General features: G+C 41.6%; 1 protein-coding gene across 3 annotated transcripts in view; it reads right to left on the bottom strand.

Moving 5' to 3' along the window:
- Nucleotides 1-742: 742 nt before the first annotated feature.
- The window catches only part of LOC107553319 (regulatory-associated protein of mTOR-like), a 302737-nt gene continuing 284305 nt past the window's right edge, over nucleotides 743-19174 (bottom strand). For all 3 annotated transcript variants that reach the window (XM_016235517.1, XM_016235516.1, XM_016235515.1), the window contains 7 exons: nucleotides 16540-16587; nucleotides 7353-7459; nucleotides 6318-6445; nucleotides 3750-3836; nucleotides 3530-3646; nucleotides 2810-2939; nucleotides 743-2047 (listed from right to left, as the gene is read on the bottom strand). In XM_016235517.1, the coding sequence (XP_016091003.1) occupies nucleotides 1979-2047; nucleotides 2810-2939; nucleotides 3530-3646; nucleotides 3750-3836; nucleotides 6318-6445; nucleotides 7353-7459; nucleotides 16540-16587 (686 nt within the window). In that variant the 3' untranslated portion in view covers nucleotides 743-1978. The remainder of the gene's footprint in view (nucleotides 2048-2809; nucleotides 2940-3529; nucleotides 3647-3749; nucleotides 3837-6317; nucleotides 6446-7352; nucleotides 7460-16539; nucleotides 16588-19174) is intronic.

Raw genomic sequence — 19174 nt, forward strand, 5'->3', positions numbered from 1 at the left:
CTCAGGACTAGGGTAAATTCAACTAATCCCGGAGGTTAGCTTCAAAACATATTCTAATTCATTTTTTCTTCCATTCATCTATTTGATTTTATGCCATGAATTAAAAGTGTAATTTGATTGTGACATGATTCTCCCAGAAGTAACTGTCTATGAGCTGGGTGCATATTTCTCAATATTTGATCCAGGCCTGTTTCCATCAGTCACCTCATAATAAAAGTTCCCATTTGCTTGCAGAAATTTTTACTAGGATGTGAAAGGAAAAAGGAAAAAGCAAGCAAGCAAGCAAACAAAACACTCTGATCAGAGCTTGTACAAAAATAAATTTCCATCCTGATCCTCAACCCTTCGAGATTTATTAATTGGCTACTCAATCTATCAGCACCTTAAAATTCCTTACAAATTTCACTTCAACACTACTGATAAATTGTATTCACATTATGTACTCCAAATAATGCTCAACAATTAATATAAAAAAAACAAAAAAACAAAAAGCAAGGCTCCACCTGATTTTGCTGCTGTACAGAGAAAGTTCACCCAAAAATGAAAACAGAATTATTTACTTACCCGCATATTCTGCTAAACCTGTGTGACTTGGCAATTACGGTCTTAAATTTCCTGGTCCCCATCCATTTGAATTGAATGGAAAAGTAATTAAAATTTAATTAATATCTCCTTCGTGTTCCACAAAAAAAAAAAAAACGTCATGCAGGTTTGCAATGACATGCAGGTACATAAATGATAAAATGCTCATGTTTGGGTGAACTACCCCTTCAGGCTTTTAGTAAACACTTTCATTTTCATTCTTGAGTAAACAAATCAAAATTGTGCACGGTTGTGGGACACTGATGAAACCTCTGTAAAACACGAAATGTGATGATGATGAAGATGATGACCACTAGCTCAAGAGAACAAAAGCTTTGGCGCTGCTAAAGTAGGTAATGTGGCATTTCCAGCATGGAGAACAGATATTTCTTTTAACTAACTAAAACAGAGGCTCTGGCACAGTTTTAGTGGGCTATGTGTGTAAAGAGAGAAAAACTATTACATATGACTCCTGAATGCAAAACAAGATGTAAAGAAAAAAAAAAAAACAACCGTGGAAAACTTGAGGTTATTGTACTGCCCAGGCAAAAATAGATGGCAAACTCACTCTCTCTTATCTTTACATTTCTGTTGTGAAATCTATACAAATCTTTATCCTGATTATTTGAGCTTATCTTTAAGAACCTTGTGTTTCTCCCAGGCTCCACAGTTCTTAGTGTGGATGCAAATGAACAGCAGGCCCTGTTATCCGTGTCCAGTGCTTTGAGATCAGAGTTCTATGTGATGTTGAGGCATAAAACTACAATAAATTGTTGTGTTTTGATGCAGAGAGGGTTTGGCATAGTGTGTGTGTGAACATGTTAAGCATGGATGTGTGAGGGAGGTTGTGATTGGTGAGTAAGAACACCACATCTGTTGGCTATTTCTTCACACTAATTGCCCGCCTGCACACTTAAAAACTATGGATCTACAGCAAGATTGACAGAGTTTTTCAGAAGAGCACATCTCACTGTACTTCAGCAGAGATATGACGAGGCACGGGGCTTCACAGAGAACCCACTGAACAATAGGCCTTCCACAGTCAGCCTTAGGGAAGTTCGTCATTTCCTAGTCTCTTGTCTTCAACCTCTCTGACTCTGCAGGAGGTTATCAGTTCCAAGAAAAAGTTGGCTAGCATTGGCCAAACCATAAAGATTTGTTTTTAGATCTTTATATGCAATTTAAATAGTACACACTCCTCTACACAGCCTAGTCTACAATCAATAAATCCATAATGAGAATTATGTTGAGAATAATAATAATAATGGTTTTAATATAGTCATCATGTGTGGGTTGAGCAGCCTTCTTTAGACATTCATTGTGGTTGTTGCATATTTACAGGAAGTCATTTACATCCAAGGGGGGCAGCAGGGGTCAAAGGTGAGCAGTCATGATGTTATCTGAGTCTCTTCTCTGCTGAGTAGATGGACATGTAGTAGTCATTACTGCCCACGGCAAGATGAGGCTGATAAAGTAAAATAAAGAAAAATATAGTTTTTAATTTTCTAATACAAATGTTATAAAAGGTGTACAAAGTATGTTTTTGTTTTGTTGGCCAATACCACAGTGGCCTTACTGACATCTGTTAATGTGGATGTATGTAAAAGCTAATTTTTTTTACATTGGTTCCATTGTATAGATATAATAAAGGGAGGCATTACTGAGTTAATGTAGTATTTGGCTGGTCTTCCACCATTCCTTTAGCCATAGGTTTTGAAATCAAAATTTCAACATGTCAACTGGGAGAAAAAGTGTCCTTTTTATAAGTAGTCTCTGGAGGTTCAATTTATTCTAGTGATTTGGTTAGTTCGGATGGGTCATGTAATTCTAATGGTTCTAAAATAATTCACAGATTAATTGTAGCTTCTAAGTGACATTTTGTTTAGTATTAGTAAAATATGTACTTACATGCTGCTATTCATCACTACCATCAAGTTATAAATTTAAATATGTTTAATTATTGTAAATTTATTTGTTCAAGTTTTATGCCGTTATGCTAATTTTTGTTTTAGCATCATACTGCTAAAATAGTAAGTTATGTCATTCGATATATATAAAAATAAATAACTTCAATGTGGATAGCTACTTTTGTTAATAACTGGACTGTAGTTTATCTACTTTAATTTATGCGTAACTTGTAGCTTGACAACTTGCAGTTTCAAATGAGCTTTTCCAACACTGCAGCTCATAGTAATAAAGACTGTCTTCATTGAGAAATCTGTCTTACCCAGTAAGGGTGGAAGGCCAGGCAGCTGATGGCTCCAATTCTCTGCCCCATGAAACCATCATAGTATTTAATGTTGCTGATCACATCCCCATTGGAGTTATACACAGCTATAAACTGATTCATAGAGCCACTGGAGAGAGAAAGTGAGAGAACGAGAGAAAAATGGTTTTAAAAGAGGCATGAGTTACAAGCATATCAGGACTAGGGTTATTGCTCTGTCACAAGTGAGCAGATGTGATTCTGCGGGGACAATGCGGGACATGTGGGAGAGCAATAACTTATTATTATTAGACTATGTAAACATGTTATTTGTGACTGACTCTGTGCACTGGCACTCAATTTGCTCCGGTACGAGTGATAGCACGTGGCCTGTTCAGTCTACCATATATAATAAACTGAATATAATTATTGTAGAATTGAAATATATATATATTTTTGAAGCTGCTTTGAAACGATATGCATTGTGAAAAGCGTTATGCGTTGTGCAAGTGCACCTTAAACTCAACCAGAATGTGTCTTGAGAAGTGTGTATCTCTACTTTATAATGTGTGTCAGTTCAGTGAAAGTTCTGTGAAGTACATGTGGACCTTAATGCCAGGTGTATAGAGAGTCATGGATGCAAGGAAACATTTGTCTTCTGAGTTTATTTCTAAACAGCGACATTTTGCACAATAGAACTAATTGTATAAATTATGTATAAGGTGCAGGTGCATCTCTCACCAAGCGAACAAGTTTGCCTGTGGATGGATGTCCAGAGCCGTCAGTCCTTTCACTGTCTGCAAGATGTTAATTGATTCTGGTGTCCGTGGGTCAAAGAACCGCACATCTCCATTAACACTACAAGAGAGGAGAACTAACTTGTGAGCTAAATACAAGAAGGGCATGAGGTATATTCTTTAAATGAAATAAGAGAAATTATGTCAGAGAGAAAAGCAGTTACCTGACACTGATAATGTGTCCCTCAGGCTCCTTCTGCAGATGTGCCTTCACCACCCAAGCACCGTGTTCCCTATAAGTCATCACACGACTGTAGAAAGAGATAGTTGATTAGTATAAGCAGTTACAGTCCCCAAAATTTAGGCAGCATTGTTAAACTAGAGACCACTAGAGGGCGCTGCAGGGACGCACTGCACCAGAACACAGAATAACAACGATCTCTCTAGTAACAGCATAGTGGATAAATAACTAATTCTTTAGAAGGGTGTTTCTTCCACTACTGCCATTTTTGGCACTGTGGACTTTCAAAAGATCACTCAAAAGTCAGGGTTATTAAGAGTTATTTATTGATTGATTGGTTGGTTGGTTGATTGATTGATGAAAGAAATTAATTATTTTATTCAGCATGGATGCATTAAAGGGACAGCCCCCCCCCCCCCCCCCCCAAAAAAAATTATAATAATACATTTTGAAAAATCTTTTACTCCATTCTCAAATCTTTTATTGTCATTCCAAACATATATGCATTTTTTTTTTACATTTTGAAGAATGTTGATAACCACACAGTTTCAGTTCCTGTTGAGTTATTTTTGTTCATACATGTAAATACAGTAAACAGGAACTAAAAGTGGTTCCTATTCCAACATTCTTCAAAACATCATCTTTTGTGATCCACAGATGAAATAAATCATACAGGTCATACTGGAATGACAGAATTTTCAAATAAATGCTGATTTTTTAAGCTTTCTGCTTATCAAATAATCCTTAAAAAACTATAATGTTTTCACAAAAACATTAAGCAACACAAATGCTTTTGACATTGATAATAATAAGAAACGTTTCTTGAGGAGCACATCAGCATATTAAAATTACTTCTGAAGAATCATGTGATCAGCTTTGGCATTACAGGAATAAATTACATTTTAAAATCTTAAAATAAAAAATAGTAATATTTTTAAACAAATAAATGCAGCCTTGATGAAGAGATATTTAAAAAACGTTTAAACATTTTACTGACCCAAAAATGATGAATGGTTGTTTAAATAAATTCCTTCAGAAGAAACTTTTCACACTATTTAATTTGTCTACTAACAATGTTCAACAGAGTATTTAACAGAATCACAGGGGAATTTGTTGGAATTTTGACTTTTCATTTCCATCATAGTATAATTTACATAGCATCTTAAATTTCATATTGTCTTTAAATACATTTTTGGATGGAAATAACTTTTCAATGTATCCTACTTGCATACAATTACAGTATGACTGGAAATAATGCATAACAAATGTATTGTTCATAACTGATATTTACTTTGATTTCTCTTAATTTTCTTCAAACATCATGATATATTTTAAGCATGCTCTTTACTGACGCTGTCTCTTTGGTAACCAAGAACACCAGATTCTGAGGGGTTGGGGGAGAAATAGTGGCAAAATGGTGGAAATTATATATATATATATATATATATATATATATATATATATAAACTGTGTGTATATATATATGTCTATATTATTTTATTATTATTATTTTTTTGTGTATATAGATGATCAGTTTTAAAATGTAATAATAGTTGCATGAAAGATTTTTAAAATTATAAGTATGACAGCATGATTCTGGGAAAAGGGTGAAAAAAAAATCTGTATTTAATAAACACTTTTAAAAGTAGCTAGAAGAAACCACCTTTAAACTAGACTGAAACATGACCATGAGCACTCCAGCAATGCTACTGGAGGCAAGGAAGTTCTCTTACAGACATATTCCTCTGTGACAAAACTTCAGCATGTCAGAGGTCATGATGCAAGTTCACTTCGATTTCATTAAGCAATTTAAGTGCAGTGGTTGCCAGACTGCAAGCAAATTAAGGAAAATGAACTCAACAACAGTGTGACGCAGGAAATGTCAGAATGAGCTGTGGGACACAGAGGTGGAGTGTTTAAAGGTGCATGAAAGCAAAGAAATAATAAGGCACGGAAGAGAGCTGACACATGTGACTAGCACAGGAAAAATCTTGAGCATTTGGAAATGCTAGAGCCAGAGGGAGTTGTTACATTAGCATTATTTAAATATTCATAGGCCTTTTTATGACTTAATTACAATATTTTCTCATGGAGTTTATGGGTGAGTGCATGTGGACACACAGAGATGCGAGTTACTGTTACAGATACTTTTATTTAACCAAGACCAAATGCAAAATAAAACAAGCTCAGTGGTGCAGGACAAGAGTGAAATTGCGTATAGCCACAAGATTCATGCTTAATCATTTTCTGATCTAGCCAGTTAGAAATTACTTTGAGATTTTGAGATTTATGGAGCCATACTAGTTGTGACGGCACATCAGAGATAAATACATTTATTATTCAGTAATATGACTCTTTTCAAAAGTCTCTGATGGTTGATTCAGTGTTTTGATTTTACCCAAAAGTCAATAACAGCTCATTCCTTAATGATCCATCTCACATGATTGTTAGTGAAAGTCTCTGAGAGTTGGTTCAATATTGTAATTCAGGTGAGGTGCGTGCGTTTGATAGGTTAGTGATTGTACACAGAGATCTGTGAATGCTGACACACCATTCGTTAGGTCCCATTCTGCGGTCGTACACTCGAACCGATCCGTCTCCAAGACCTGCAGCTACCAGTGACCGCTGAGGATCACATGACAGGCTGGTCACACAGCTGTCTGCTCCTGTTGGTATGTCCTGCAACACAGACACAAAAGCTGAATTAGTTTTTGGAGGAGTGCAGTTAAATATCATTTAAATACTAAAGCATTTCAATACCATACTAAGACATATTATTGGGAGATAAAAGTGACAACTCATATTAATATGCATTTTATGTAAAATTTCATTGATTTACAAGCTATCTGTATTATTTTACTTTTTGGTCATATAAATATCAGCAACTGCATGTAAATATCAGCAAACAAATTTAATAGTTTCCCTCAGTTTGGGCCTCTGAATAAAACTGATTTTATAAATAGATTTACAATGGTCGCTTTGGTTAGACAATGGTTGCTCCAGTGCAGACACAGTGTAAAGGCTCAATAAACTGTATTTCGAAAAATTGATTTTTAGTAAACATTAGAGTATGTTGCGATTCATTACTTCAAGACGTATCATAATATTATAATTGGATCACATCTGAAACTGCATCACAAGTGTGAGAGAGACACAGCCTATGAGAATGGAACAGCAGGATCAGTTTCTATCGTTTCGAGTGTGGTTTGCTTCACATTTGTCCAGTACGGCTTCTCATAAAAGCAAGTCTGACTGCAGAGTGAAATGCCAGCTTTAGAGTTTCTGCTTTAGACAAATTGCTAAATTGAACTGAATGACTGCTCACCAAAAACAATGACACAAGGTTCTGCAGTATCAATCAATGGAAACGTTCATGTAGGAAATTTGAAAAGTTGTAATATTAGGCAGAGAGGGAAAGCAGAGAGGCCAGAGAGAGACTAATAGGGAAGAACGTTTTATTTAACTACAAAGCAAAGACAGTGGTGCACATATATGATGGCACTACAAATCTCATCTGGAACCGATGTTTTTAAGGTGAATGTGTGTGTATTTGTGTGTGTGTGTGCCTGTGCAACTCAGCCAGTACCTGCACTTTCATTTCCCTTTCTGTGTCCCAGATCCGTATGACTCGAACATCACCTGACGTCATCAAGAGGCCAGTCTCCTGCTCCCAGTCCACCACCATACCTGCACCTTCAAAAGAGAGTACAGAAGGTTTACACACATACACAATCAAATATACAACTCTCTGGGCTCTCCTGACATGTCTGTAAGTTATGAAAAAAGATAATACAGTCACACATTCACCTTTTGGTTTTCATTTCTTTCAGAACAAAAATGTTGGTAAATGCACCACTTTCTCAAAGATGCACACCTCTTAAAGTTTAAACCAAATAAAGAAAAGAAAGAAAGAATAAATCAATAAATCAAAGCCACATATGGGGCTGGATTAAAAAAAGATCAAGATCAGCAAATCTTAAACTGAACCTTTTAGCTTGCAAAAGCACTAACTCGCATCTTCAGAAGTGGTTAAGTGGTCTATGGTCCAGGGCCATTCTTATGGCAGTAAGAACGATGTGAACAGAGATGGAGGAATTACAAAGATCACTTAAAAAAAAAACTATAAACCAGCAGACACATTCATACGACTGTCAATGTGTTAATTTCAGGATTAAGTGGCAATTTATTCATTTGGCGAGTTATTCATGCTGACGCCAATCAAAGATAAGATGATTTCATTTATGATCCAGTAACAGGATTCTCTTTGAGAGACTCAGCTGTCTGATTCTCCTTTGTAGATTAGCTGTCATTGTAAATAACAAAACGATTTCATTAGTGTGCGGATAATATAGATTATAGACAGCAACTGTAGATTAAATGAATAAAATATAGATAAAATGTAGTATAAATGGGAAAAAAAAAACTTCACTTCAAGATCCAAATTTAACAATGAACATCAAAAGGCAACCTAACAGACTTTATTGTAAAAAAAAAATCAGTCATAGCAAACTACGTTTTTGGTTGTTTCTTGTATTTAATGCTGTGTGAGTCATATTTTCTCTTGTGTTTACCTATGGTTTTCAAGGATAAGGACTTGTGTATGTAAACATACACCCAAACACCACAGACTTACATGCTTGTTGAACATTTAAAGGGGTCATATGATGCTTTTTTAAAGATCATTATTTTGTGTATTTGGTGTAACAGAATATGTTGACATGCTTTAATGTTCAAAAAACACATTATTTTTCAAATACTGTACATTATTGTAGGTCCTCTATGACCCGCCTCTCTCAAACGCTTTCTACAAAATCCCTCCTTCCGACAAGCGCAGTCTGCTCTGATTGGCCAGCTGACCCAGTGCATTGTGATTGGCCGAACACCGCAAGCACTCGTCGGAAATGTAACGCCCCTTACCATAATCGCGAGCTTCATCTTTCAAAATAATCTCTCTATCTCTCTCTCTCTCGGTCTCTCTCTCGTGCTCTCTCTCTCTCCCTTGCGCGCTCTCTCTCATACACACACACAGACACACGATGCGCAAAACTCCGCATTTGAACAGTCAATAGCAAATACTTAAACTAATAACAAAACAGTAGCTGATTCAGAAGCGCCAGATTGTCATAGCAAAGTTAGAATTACCTCCTCTCCTAGGTTCACGAAACGGTCGTCCATAAAATGCATTGCTGTTCTGTTGTAAGTAATCTTAAAGATTCCTAAATGCATCTACTTTCGGAAGGCCAAATAAAGTGCTTTTGCTTTCGCCTAGAAACACACAGCATCTCCCTGACATGGCTGCTTTAACACTAACTGCGGTTACTGAAACCACGCCTTCTTTCTTTGCGTGAACATTTGGGCGGCATTATGCAAATATTTCCACATAGTGAGGTAGATATGTGGGGGCGTGTTCGAACGAGCCGGTTTAGGGGGGCGTGGCAGAGTCTTAACTTTGATAAAGAATATCTCTTTGGTTTTGAGACTTTAGTCTTTGCAACTTCAGGGATTTTATCTATGCACAATCAGCTTGTAACACTCCAAAGAGAAAGGAAAACTTGAAATCGCATCATATGACCCCTTTAATGTCAAATGTGCATTAACAAGGAGTTGATTTTCCTTTTGCTGCTATAATAGCTTCCACTTTTCTGAAAGGCATTCCATTAGAACATGTGATTTTCTTGCATTTAGACATAAGAGCAGATTATTCAGCACCAGACATTGATTTTGGCATTGCAATTCAACCCAGAATGTTCAGTGGGGTTCAGGTCTTTGTGCAGGCCAGTTAAGTGCCTCCACACTAGAGTTTTCTCTATGGACCTTGCTTGTACATTGAGGCACTGTCATTTAAATGTCTTTAGAATGTCACTGTATGAAGTAGCATGAGTAGATTTGTTTTCACTGGAATAGCCAAACCTGCTAATTACAAGCAGGTGTCCACATATAAAGTTTATAGGTGCGTCCCAAATTGCGTACTTATGCACTATTCTATGACGTTTTGTAGTATAAATAGTGCAAGTAGTGTGTTCACACTGAAAATTCCAAAAAGAAAAAGTGCACTTTAAATACCCGGATGATGCACTTAAATAACCGAAAAAACGAAGTGTGGAATGTTGGACATTTCATGCACTCAATTTTGTTGCAAAGGGGGAGGGGCTATCAGACTCCGATTATGAATGGCAAAATAACCTTATGAAATTCATACACTACATGGTTGAGTACATAGTGCATAAGTACATAGTGTATAAATGCATAGTGTGTCATTTGGGATGCAGTGTCTATGAAGACTTGAGATTTTAACAGCTCATTTTGTGCACAAATGCACTCATATTTTAGTAAGAGTGCTGAGAATTCAAGTGTCTGGGTCTATTGGTTCTGGTTTCTGGTTTCCACTTGATTAGGAAACAGACTGAGAGTGAGAGACTCAGGTTCAGGTTGAGTTCTGTCTTAAAATTTGACAGCACTGGTCAGGTCACAGGGCTTCCAGCTTCAGCTTATTGCCTGAGTAGACCTCTAGATTAAACTGACCAAAACCAACTTCCAATTTACTGCAAAGCTTCTGCTCTCACGCTATTGGCACCTTCTGAAGGACAAGAGGGGTCCTGACTGATCTGGAGCCCTGGTTCAGTTCTGACTGACTGGCTGTCATTCTCTGATTCTATTCAATCAATAGAGAAAAGAACAACCTTATATGAGTGTCCCAAACACACAGCCAAAAGTTATGTGGATCAGGACATGTTGGAAGTGTAGCACTGCTGCCCTACTTTCTGCTGTCTATCAAAAATCCAATCTTAGGGAAGAGAACCCCCCCCCCCCCCCCCCAATACATAGATATTCTTATCAATACAAACATATATAATACACAATATACACCTGTGTGAACACACACAAATTCTGATTCAAGAAAGATTAACACACACACTGTGATGTAGCTCAGGGAATATTACAAAATGCAAACGTTTATACAACATTTTCATTACCTTTCTTCAGATGTGTGTTATAATAAACAAGAGCAAAAAGCTCACACAAAATTCACAAATTTCAACAAAAATGCTATGATCATCATTGATAAATACCTACAGTCTCTATATCTCCTGTGTGTTTGTAAATTTTGCTTTCATCAACTAAATTGAGCACCAGACTAAAATTAGTTTCTCTACTAAAATGAGCTCTGTACTAAAGCTACTTTTACTTACTTTCTACAGAATTGTGCCTATTTTTTCACCAAAAATAGTGCTTAAAATGAAGAAGGAAAAAAATTTAATACTGGTAAGCTTTGACTTCCACCAATCAGAATTTAAATATTAATTAAAAGAGCCAATCGGATGAATGCAGAGAAAAATGTTAGGCTATAATTGGGAATGGGAAAACGTACTCGGTTACTAACGTAACCTCGGTTCCCTGAGATACGGGAACGAGTACTGCTTCTTGCTTAAGACGCATATGGGAAAAAAGCCTTTTTTCTCCTGAACTGAAGCCTATTTCATTCACGCAGTGAAACTGCACGGCCATTGGTTCGTGCAGGGCTTTAAAAACGAACCAATGGCGCGGCAGCGGAGCTGCACGAGCCTATGACGACGAAGCCCGAACAAAGCCCGCCAGAATTGGCGGGCCATCTGGCTATATAAGCGGGCGCTCGCCACAGGATTCTCAGGTTTACTTCGACTGAAGCGACGACTGAGTCGTGCAGCTACATAGCACGGCTAGCAACGCAGTACTCGTTCCCATATCTCAGGGAACCGAGGTTACGTTAGTAACCGAGTACGTTCCCTTTCGGTGCTTCACTCGTACTGCGTCTTGCTTAAGGGAAGACGCATGGGAACAGTCCAATCACGCTGTGCTAATGTAGTGGAACGACTAAAAGGTATAACACCCATAAGCAACCAATGCTTATAGAGAAGTCAACAATAACCCAAGGCTAAGCGGGCTGAGTTAATCGTTCCAGAGTATACCCGTAACTTTGACACCCAGGGGTCGAGAACTAACAGGTGAACAATACCAGAGAACTTGGGCGCGGCACGGCACGGCCAAGGGCTCTCTGTCATGTCTGTTTACACAGCGCATGCCATTTCAAGCGGAAAGGATCCTGGCCTGTAAGGCCGGGACTTCCAGGTTATAAAACCTCGCAAATGTGGATGGCAAGGCCCAGCCGGCCGCCTCACAAATATCCGCAATGGACACACCACTGGACCATGCCCACGACAAGGCGATGCCTCTAGTCGAGTGGGCCCATACTCCAATGGGGCATTGGAGGCCCAAGGAAGAGTATGCTAGCGAGATGGTGTCTACTATCCATCTAGAGAGTCTTTGCTTCATAACCAGAAACCCCTTGGTGCAGTTACCGAAGCTGACAAAGAGTTGTTGTCGATCGCCTATAGGGAGCGGAACCCTCAATATAGATTCTCAACGCCCTGACGGGGCAGAGCAGAGATAGCTCTCTGTCTTCTTCAGTTGGAGGAAGCGCGGAGAGCGTAATGACCTGTGCTCTGAACGTAGTGGAGAGCACTTTAGGTACGTAACCGTGCCTCAGTTTCAGTACGACTTTAGAGTCGTTAGGCCAGAATTCCAGACAGGCAGGGTTAATTGAGAGTGCCTGCAGGTCTCCTATTCGCTTTACTGATGCTAGTGCTAGAAGCAGAGCAGTCTTTAGCGATAGCGAACTAATGTTGGCGGCTTGTAGCGGCTTGAAAGCGGGGCCCTTCAGGGCCCTCAGCACAGTGGGCATGTCCCCATGAAGGGACGGTAGGGGGACGAGGCGGATTCAGCCTCCTTGCACCCTTCAGGAAGCGGATGACCGCGCTATTTTTGCCCACTGATTGGCCCTCAATAGGGACATGAGAGGCCGCTATAGCCGCCACATAGACTTTGAGCGTGGATGGGGAGCGACCCTTATCCAGCAGCTCTTATAGAAAAGACAGCACCTCTGCTAATTCGGAAGTGAGAGGGTCTTTGCCGCGGTTTAAACACCAGGCGGAGAAAAAAAGACCACTTTAAGGCATAGAGGTGTCTCGTAGACGGCGCTCTAGCCTCCGAAATTGTGTTTAAGACTCGCTCTGGGAGGCACGAAGGCTTCCGTTGAGCGGCCAGAGGTGCAGGGCCCATAGGTTGGGCCGAGGATGACATAATGTCCCGTTCGCTTGAGAGAGGAGATCCTATCTCAGTGGAACAGGCCAAGGGGCCGCTATCAGTAGCTGAGTCAGCTCTGATAGCCACAGCTGGTTCATCCACAGGAGGGCTACCAGGAGAACCCTGTGTTTTTGTTCCCTCACTCGCCTGATTACCTGTGGGGTCAGAGCGATCGGAGGAATGCGTAAAGAAGGAGGTTGGGCCAATCGTGGGCCAGCGTCCTTGGTCTTTGAGAAATAAATTTGGCAGTGAGAGTTGTCTTCTGAGGCGAAGAGGTCTACCTCGGCCTCGCCGAAGATCTCACAGATTTTCTTAACCGTTTGCGGATGGTGCGTCCACTCTCCTGAGGGGACAATGCTCCTTGATAACATGTCCGCTCCTCGGTTCAATTTGCCCGGTATATGCGCTGCCTTTAGCGAGCGCAGGTTGGGTTGAGCCCACTCTAAGAAGCGCTCCACTAGCATGAAGAGGCGCTTTGAAGAGAGGCCTCCCTGGTGATTTATGTAGGACACAACCGACATGTTGTCCGATTGGATTAGCACATGGTGCCCTTTCAGGACTGGCAGGAAGAACTGACAGGCTCGACATACTGCTAACATTTCCAGGCAGTTGATGTGGAAGCCTTTTTCCGCCATCGACCAGTGGCCAAAGGTCGGTATGCCCTCGCACAGCGCCCCCCAACCTGAGTTGGAGGCGTCTGTCGTGACAACTGTCCTTCTGTGAACCATCCCCATGGCCACGCCCTGTTCTATCCAATGGGAGTTCTTCCAGTCGTCGAGGTGATTGATAATACGGACTTCCATCTGTCTAAGAGGGGAAAGAGCCACATCCATGCACTTCGTAAAGGTGCGGGGAGCCAGGGACAGCCCGAAGGCAAGGACCGTATATTGATAAGCCACACCCTCGAAGGCGAATCTCAAGAATGGCCTGTGACGAGGGGCTATCTGGATGTGAAAGTATGCATCCTTCAGGTCCAGGGAAAAGAACCAGTCTCTCGAGTGAATTTGCGTGAGAATCTGTTTCAGTGTAATCATCCTGAACGACCTCCTTATGAGGGCGCGATTCAGGTGTCTGAGATCGAGGATGGGCCGGAGGCCACCATCTCTTTTGAGGACGAGGAAGTAATGGCTGTAAAGGCCTGTCTCGCTCTGGGCTGGAGGAGCCCTTTCCACAGCTCCTTTTGTCAGCAAATTCATCACCTCCGAGCGCAGGACATGGGCGTCCTATGCCGCTGAAGCGCGGGGGTCTTCGAGCGAATTGGAGTGAATATCCTCGCTTTATTATGCCCATAACCCATTCCGACACCCGGAGATGGCCTGCCAGGCCTCGGCCCGCGTGACAAGGGGTTGAATTAACTCGGGCGACTGGCCGCATGGGGGCAGAACACGTACGAGTGATGGAAGAGGAAGTTTGCTCTCTTTTTGAAAATGTTTGTGTTTTATTATTTTTCCCACTATCACAACGGTCGGATACTTGGACGCATGAACTGGCCCGTTGTTTGCACAAAACACATTTCCCTCTGTACCCGGAGCTGAACGAGGTGTCAAGAGGTGTAAGAGAGGCTGCATGAGGGGCGGTCTGGCCGTGGCGAGATCTGACCCCATCCTCTTCCTATAACATGGACCAGGATGACGCCTGAGGCGCTGGGTCCAATGCAATCTTGGGTCGGGGTCCCTGGCACTTAGGAGGAGGGTAGCGTCTGGCCGAGCGAGAGCGTCCCCGCGTCTGCTGCGCTTTAGCGGGCTGAACAGTGGGGGTGGCAGGTGCTGGTTTCGCAGGCTGCTGAGTCGGTGCAGATTTTGAGCGAGCTGAGACGGCAGCGGAGCTGGAGCGCTTAGGCAGGAAATGTCACATAGCCTGGGACGATTTCTGTGCCTCCGTGAAGCATTCAGGAAACCCTTCGACCGCTGGGCCGAAAAGGCTCTTGGGGGAGACAGGAGCATCGAGGAAGGGGATCTTATCTGCGTCCTTCATCTACGTCAGCGTCAACCATAAATGGCGCTCGAGCACCACAAGGCTGGCCATCAATCTCCCAATCGCCTTGGCAGTGGTCTTGGTGGCGCGTAGAGCTAGGTCCGTCGCGCTCCTCAGATCACTGAGGGTAGCGGGGTCCCGGCCAGACACGGCGGATGCGAGGATTTTGGCCTGGAAGACCTGAAGGACCGCCATAGAATGAAGCGCCGCGGCCGCCTATCCAGCTGAGGTGTAGGCGCGTCCAGCGAGAGCTGAAATAGTCATACATGGCTTAGATGGGTGAGCGGCCTTTGCTCTCCAGCCGATGGCCGTGGGCGGGCAGAGATGCGCGGCCACTGACTCATCTAGGGGAGGCGGCTTATCGTACCCTTTTCTTCAGCGCCGTCGATGGAGGTGAGGGCGGATGAAGAGGCCGGAGGCGGGCGGAGTATGGAGTGCACCACGATCTGGTGAGCTCATCGTGGACCTCCGGGAAGAATGGAGAGGTACGCTGACGAGGGGCCTGTCGGCGCCTCGGCAGGAACCATTCGTCCAGACGGCTGCGAGAGGGCTCCTCTGGAGGGGACCACTCTAAACCCAGCTCTTCGACCGCCTTGGAGAGGATATGGAGAAGCTCGGTATCCATTCCGTCTTTGGTGGCGCTGGGCGCGGATGATGGCGAGGGGGGGAGGTCATTTTCCGAGCCCAACAGCTCCTCTGCATCCGATGCTGCCAGTGACATGCTGTCATCGAGCAGCTCATCTCCACTTCCCCCGAATGAGATCAGGTCGCTCGCATCAGCAGAGGGACGCTGATCAGACCGGGAGAAAAGTACAGGTGAACACTCTCTCTGCGGCGAGAGCGAGGCACGCGGGACCTGGGCCGGCGTAAGCTCGCTCGTGGCCGATCGCTCGATCCTTTTGCCCCGCTGTTTTTTCCTCACAGGTCCCTGGGAGGAAGAAAACGGGAGGGCGCGGGGGGCGGAGTCGCTCTCTGAAAAGAAAGCGATCCGTGAGCGGAGAGAGGCGAGACTAAAACTCTCGCAATGAGAGCAAATAGCTCCCGTGAGCGCAGCTTCCGCATGGGGTTTCCCCAAGCAGGAAATGCACTCCTTGTGGCCATCATCGGCATGCAGGGGAGACCCGCACGAGCCGCAATAACGCAATAACAGCATTTGCAACAATGCCGCTGCTCTTTTAGAAGCTCTTTGAAGTCGCCGGATGGCGGCAGGGGAACCGGACCGGAACTGCTACGTCGCTGAAGAAGAGGAGAAGCAGGTCAGCCGAGCTGAGAGGTCCCGATTCCAGCTGCGAAGGCGTGTCAACGGTGAGCGGCTTCGGATCAGCTTGAGATGTAGAGTTGTCACTGAAGGAGAAAAAAATCTGAGAATCCTGTGGCGAGCGCCCACTTATATAGGCAGATGCCCCGCCCATTCTGGCGGGCTTTGTCGCTATAGGCTCATGCAGCTCCGCTGCCGCGCCATTGGTTCGTTTTTAAAGCCCTGCACGAACCAATGGCCGTGCAGTTTCACTGCGTGAATGAAATAGGCTTCAGTTCAGGAGAAAAAAGGCTTTTTTCCCATATGCGTCTTAAGCAAGACGCAGTACGAGTGAAGTATCGAAAGGGAACATTAGATGCTCAGTGTCACATGTGCAAACACCAAATAGAGGTGAAGGAAAAGAAGAGAGAGAAGCACTCACCTCCCTGCTTACTTCTGTCAAGATAGATTGAGACCCGTCGGGTCAAACCTGTGAAAGGAGAAGAGGAAGAGAAGGGAAGAGCACAGGAAGGAGATCAGGAGGGCCGGTCAGTTTATCAGCCAGAAGACACCACCATGTTAGCACACATGTAAATACACATCAGAATGTGATCTGTAGCCTTGTCCCAAATAGGGCACTTCATGTGCACTTGTGGTCTTGCAATAGCTTTTATACAAATGTCAGAAAAGTCCACAAGATGGTAGGGTGTTTCATCTTTCAATTTAGAATGCCTCCATAGTGATTACCATACACTCTCAATTCACACTTGGCCTATCAACACTTTATATGTGGCATTACATGATTAAAGTATGGCACAAGGTTTCAGGGTAGCATTTGGGACTGGGCCTATCAGACTCACAGTTTTACATGGAAACGGGCGCTCTCCCACACACACACACAGATATGATCCACACTCATTTTCCACCTGAATTTAATTCCCCTCATATCTTATCTACATCCACACATACACACACTGCAGGAAAGTGAGGGAGAACAAGGCTGTGGTTTCTCAGCATGACATCTGCCAAGTAAATCAGGTTTTCTCACAGGGAGCCGAATAGCAAGGCTGAAATCAGTTCCCAGAGCCAAAACTTTGCTCATCCATCTTAAAGTAGCACAGATGTACAGGAGTTCTTCAGGAAAGCCAGAAGCTCAAGAATCTTCTTGCGTTCGGATGTACGTGACTGAGATCTTCTCCTGCCATTAAGGTTTTTATTGTGAAAGAGTCATTCATTGGGTTATTATCCCAGGTATTTCTTTTTATTATTATTTGGTTATGATCTGAATTAATTTCATTTGGGAAATATATATATACAGTGGGTACGGAAAGTATTCAGACCCCCTTAAATTTTTCACTCTTTGTTATCAACACCAACACCAACAACAACAACAACAACAACAACAGGTAAATTAAACAGTGGTGGACAGTAACGGAGTAGTTTTACTTCGTTAATGTAATTAAGTACATTTTTCAAGTATCTGTACTTTACTGGAGTAGTTTTATTTTGAGTAACTTTTACTTTTACTTCACTACATTCCAAAGCATGAGATCGTACTTTTTACTTTACTACGTTTTATTTCATAAAACATATCGTAACTCCTTATAATATATCACGTGCGCCAACACGCAGAAGCGGTGTCTGATTCAAGAACGAACTGATTCTTTTCAATTAACCTTTCAAATCGGTTCGCAATTCGCACCAAACAATTCATTCACGAATTAGAATGATCCGATTGCAGCTGTTCTCGAGTCGACAACTCACTGATTCAAATGAACCGTTTAGTGCGAGTCTCCAGTGTGGAAAGGTCTAAAACTCCTAAATAGATATTTTACCACAGTTTTTTGTTAAAAATTATGTAGGAAAAGTAATAGATTAATTTATGACAAGAGTGCAGCTCAAAAATCTACATCATAACAGGAGTTCTGACCTTTGTCACAAAAAGTCTTCTTCGTTGCCTTTTTCTCTATCACACTTTAGAAATAATCAGATATTATATATCAACTGAAAAAAACTTAAAATCTCAAAATTCATTGAAAACCATTTTAAAATCAGACATTGCATTACCATGAAAATGGTACATCAAAATCATGTTACAAAATGTTTTCATTCATGAATTATAAAAAATTTAAGTTTGGATAGTGCACTTTCACTTCTATGTTCAAAAATGTGAGTGACAGTTAAGGGGTTAAGCCCACTGAAATGTTTGAATGCAGACACATCAACATCTGTGTCTCTATGTTTTAGGACAAAAAAACTTTAATATATAAAAAACTATATAAAATATTAAAAACTTAATATACATTGTTTTATTGTTTGGATTAACTAGCCGAGTACACAGATATGAATGTTTATTCATAACCATACTGAAAATAAGTAAATATTGTTAGCTGATGCTAACTGTCTAGCTAACAAGCTTGCTGGAGCTAAGTTGAGGTAATTTTTAGATATAAAGTCCAAATATTTTTATTCAACCACCTAAATAGATTACAGGGAAAAAGAAAGGATGTGATGTTCAGAACATGGTAACTACAGTAATTATCAAAGTGGGAAGTGATACCCTCTGGGGGCATTTGGCCAGGGGTGCTTTTACACCACAGACAAGGTTTGAGAAGAAAAAAATCATTATGAAAATATAATTATATGATAAAAATACTAATCTTATATACAGGCACTGGACTAAAAATACATTCATCAATCATCGCTCCCAAAATGAATTCAACGGGTCATCTTGTTTGCTATACATTAATTACAACAATAAAATAACATTTCATCATGAACAAGAACATTAGACCACAGAAATTCCAAAATGACATTTCCCTTACATTCAACTTCCAAAAGTGCATTCATCTTTGCCATTTTACATTCAGTTAGTTGACTAGTGCTATATGCTGTACTAACAAACACATAAATGGCATTAATAAAAACACTAACACTGACAAGCTACGCAATATCGCGTTCATAATTTGTCGTGATCTATGGCTCTGTGTATTAAATGCCACTCCATCTGAAAGCACGTGATGGAGATTAACTGGTACTATTAATCACAGAATCGGCTTTACTGACAAGATGTGCAT

Source organism: Sinocyclocheilus grahami, unplaced genomic scaffold (assembly GCF_001515645.1).
Source record: "Sinocyclocheilus grahami isolate Dianchi unplaced genomic scaffold, SAMN03320097.WGS_v1.1 scaffold469.1, whole genome shotgun sequence".
Classification (NCBI taxonomy): domain Eukaryota; kingdom Metazoa; phylum Chordata; class Actinopteri; order Cypriniformes; family Cyprinidae; genus Sinocyclocheilus; species Sinocyclocheilus grahami.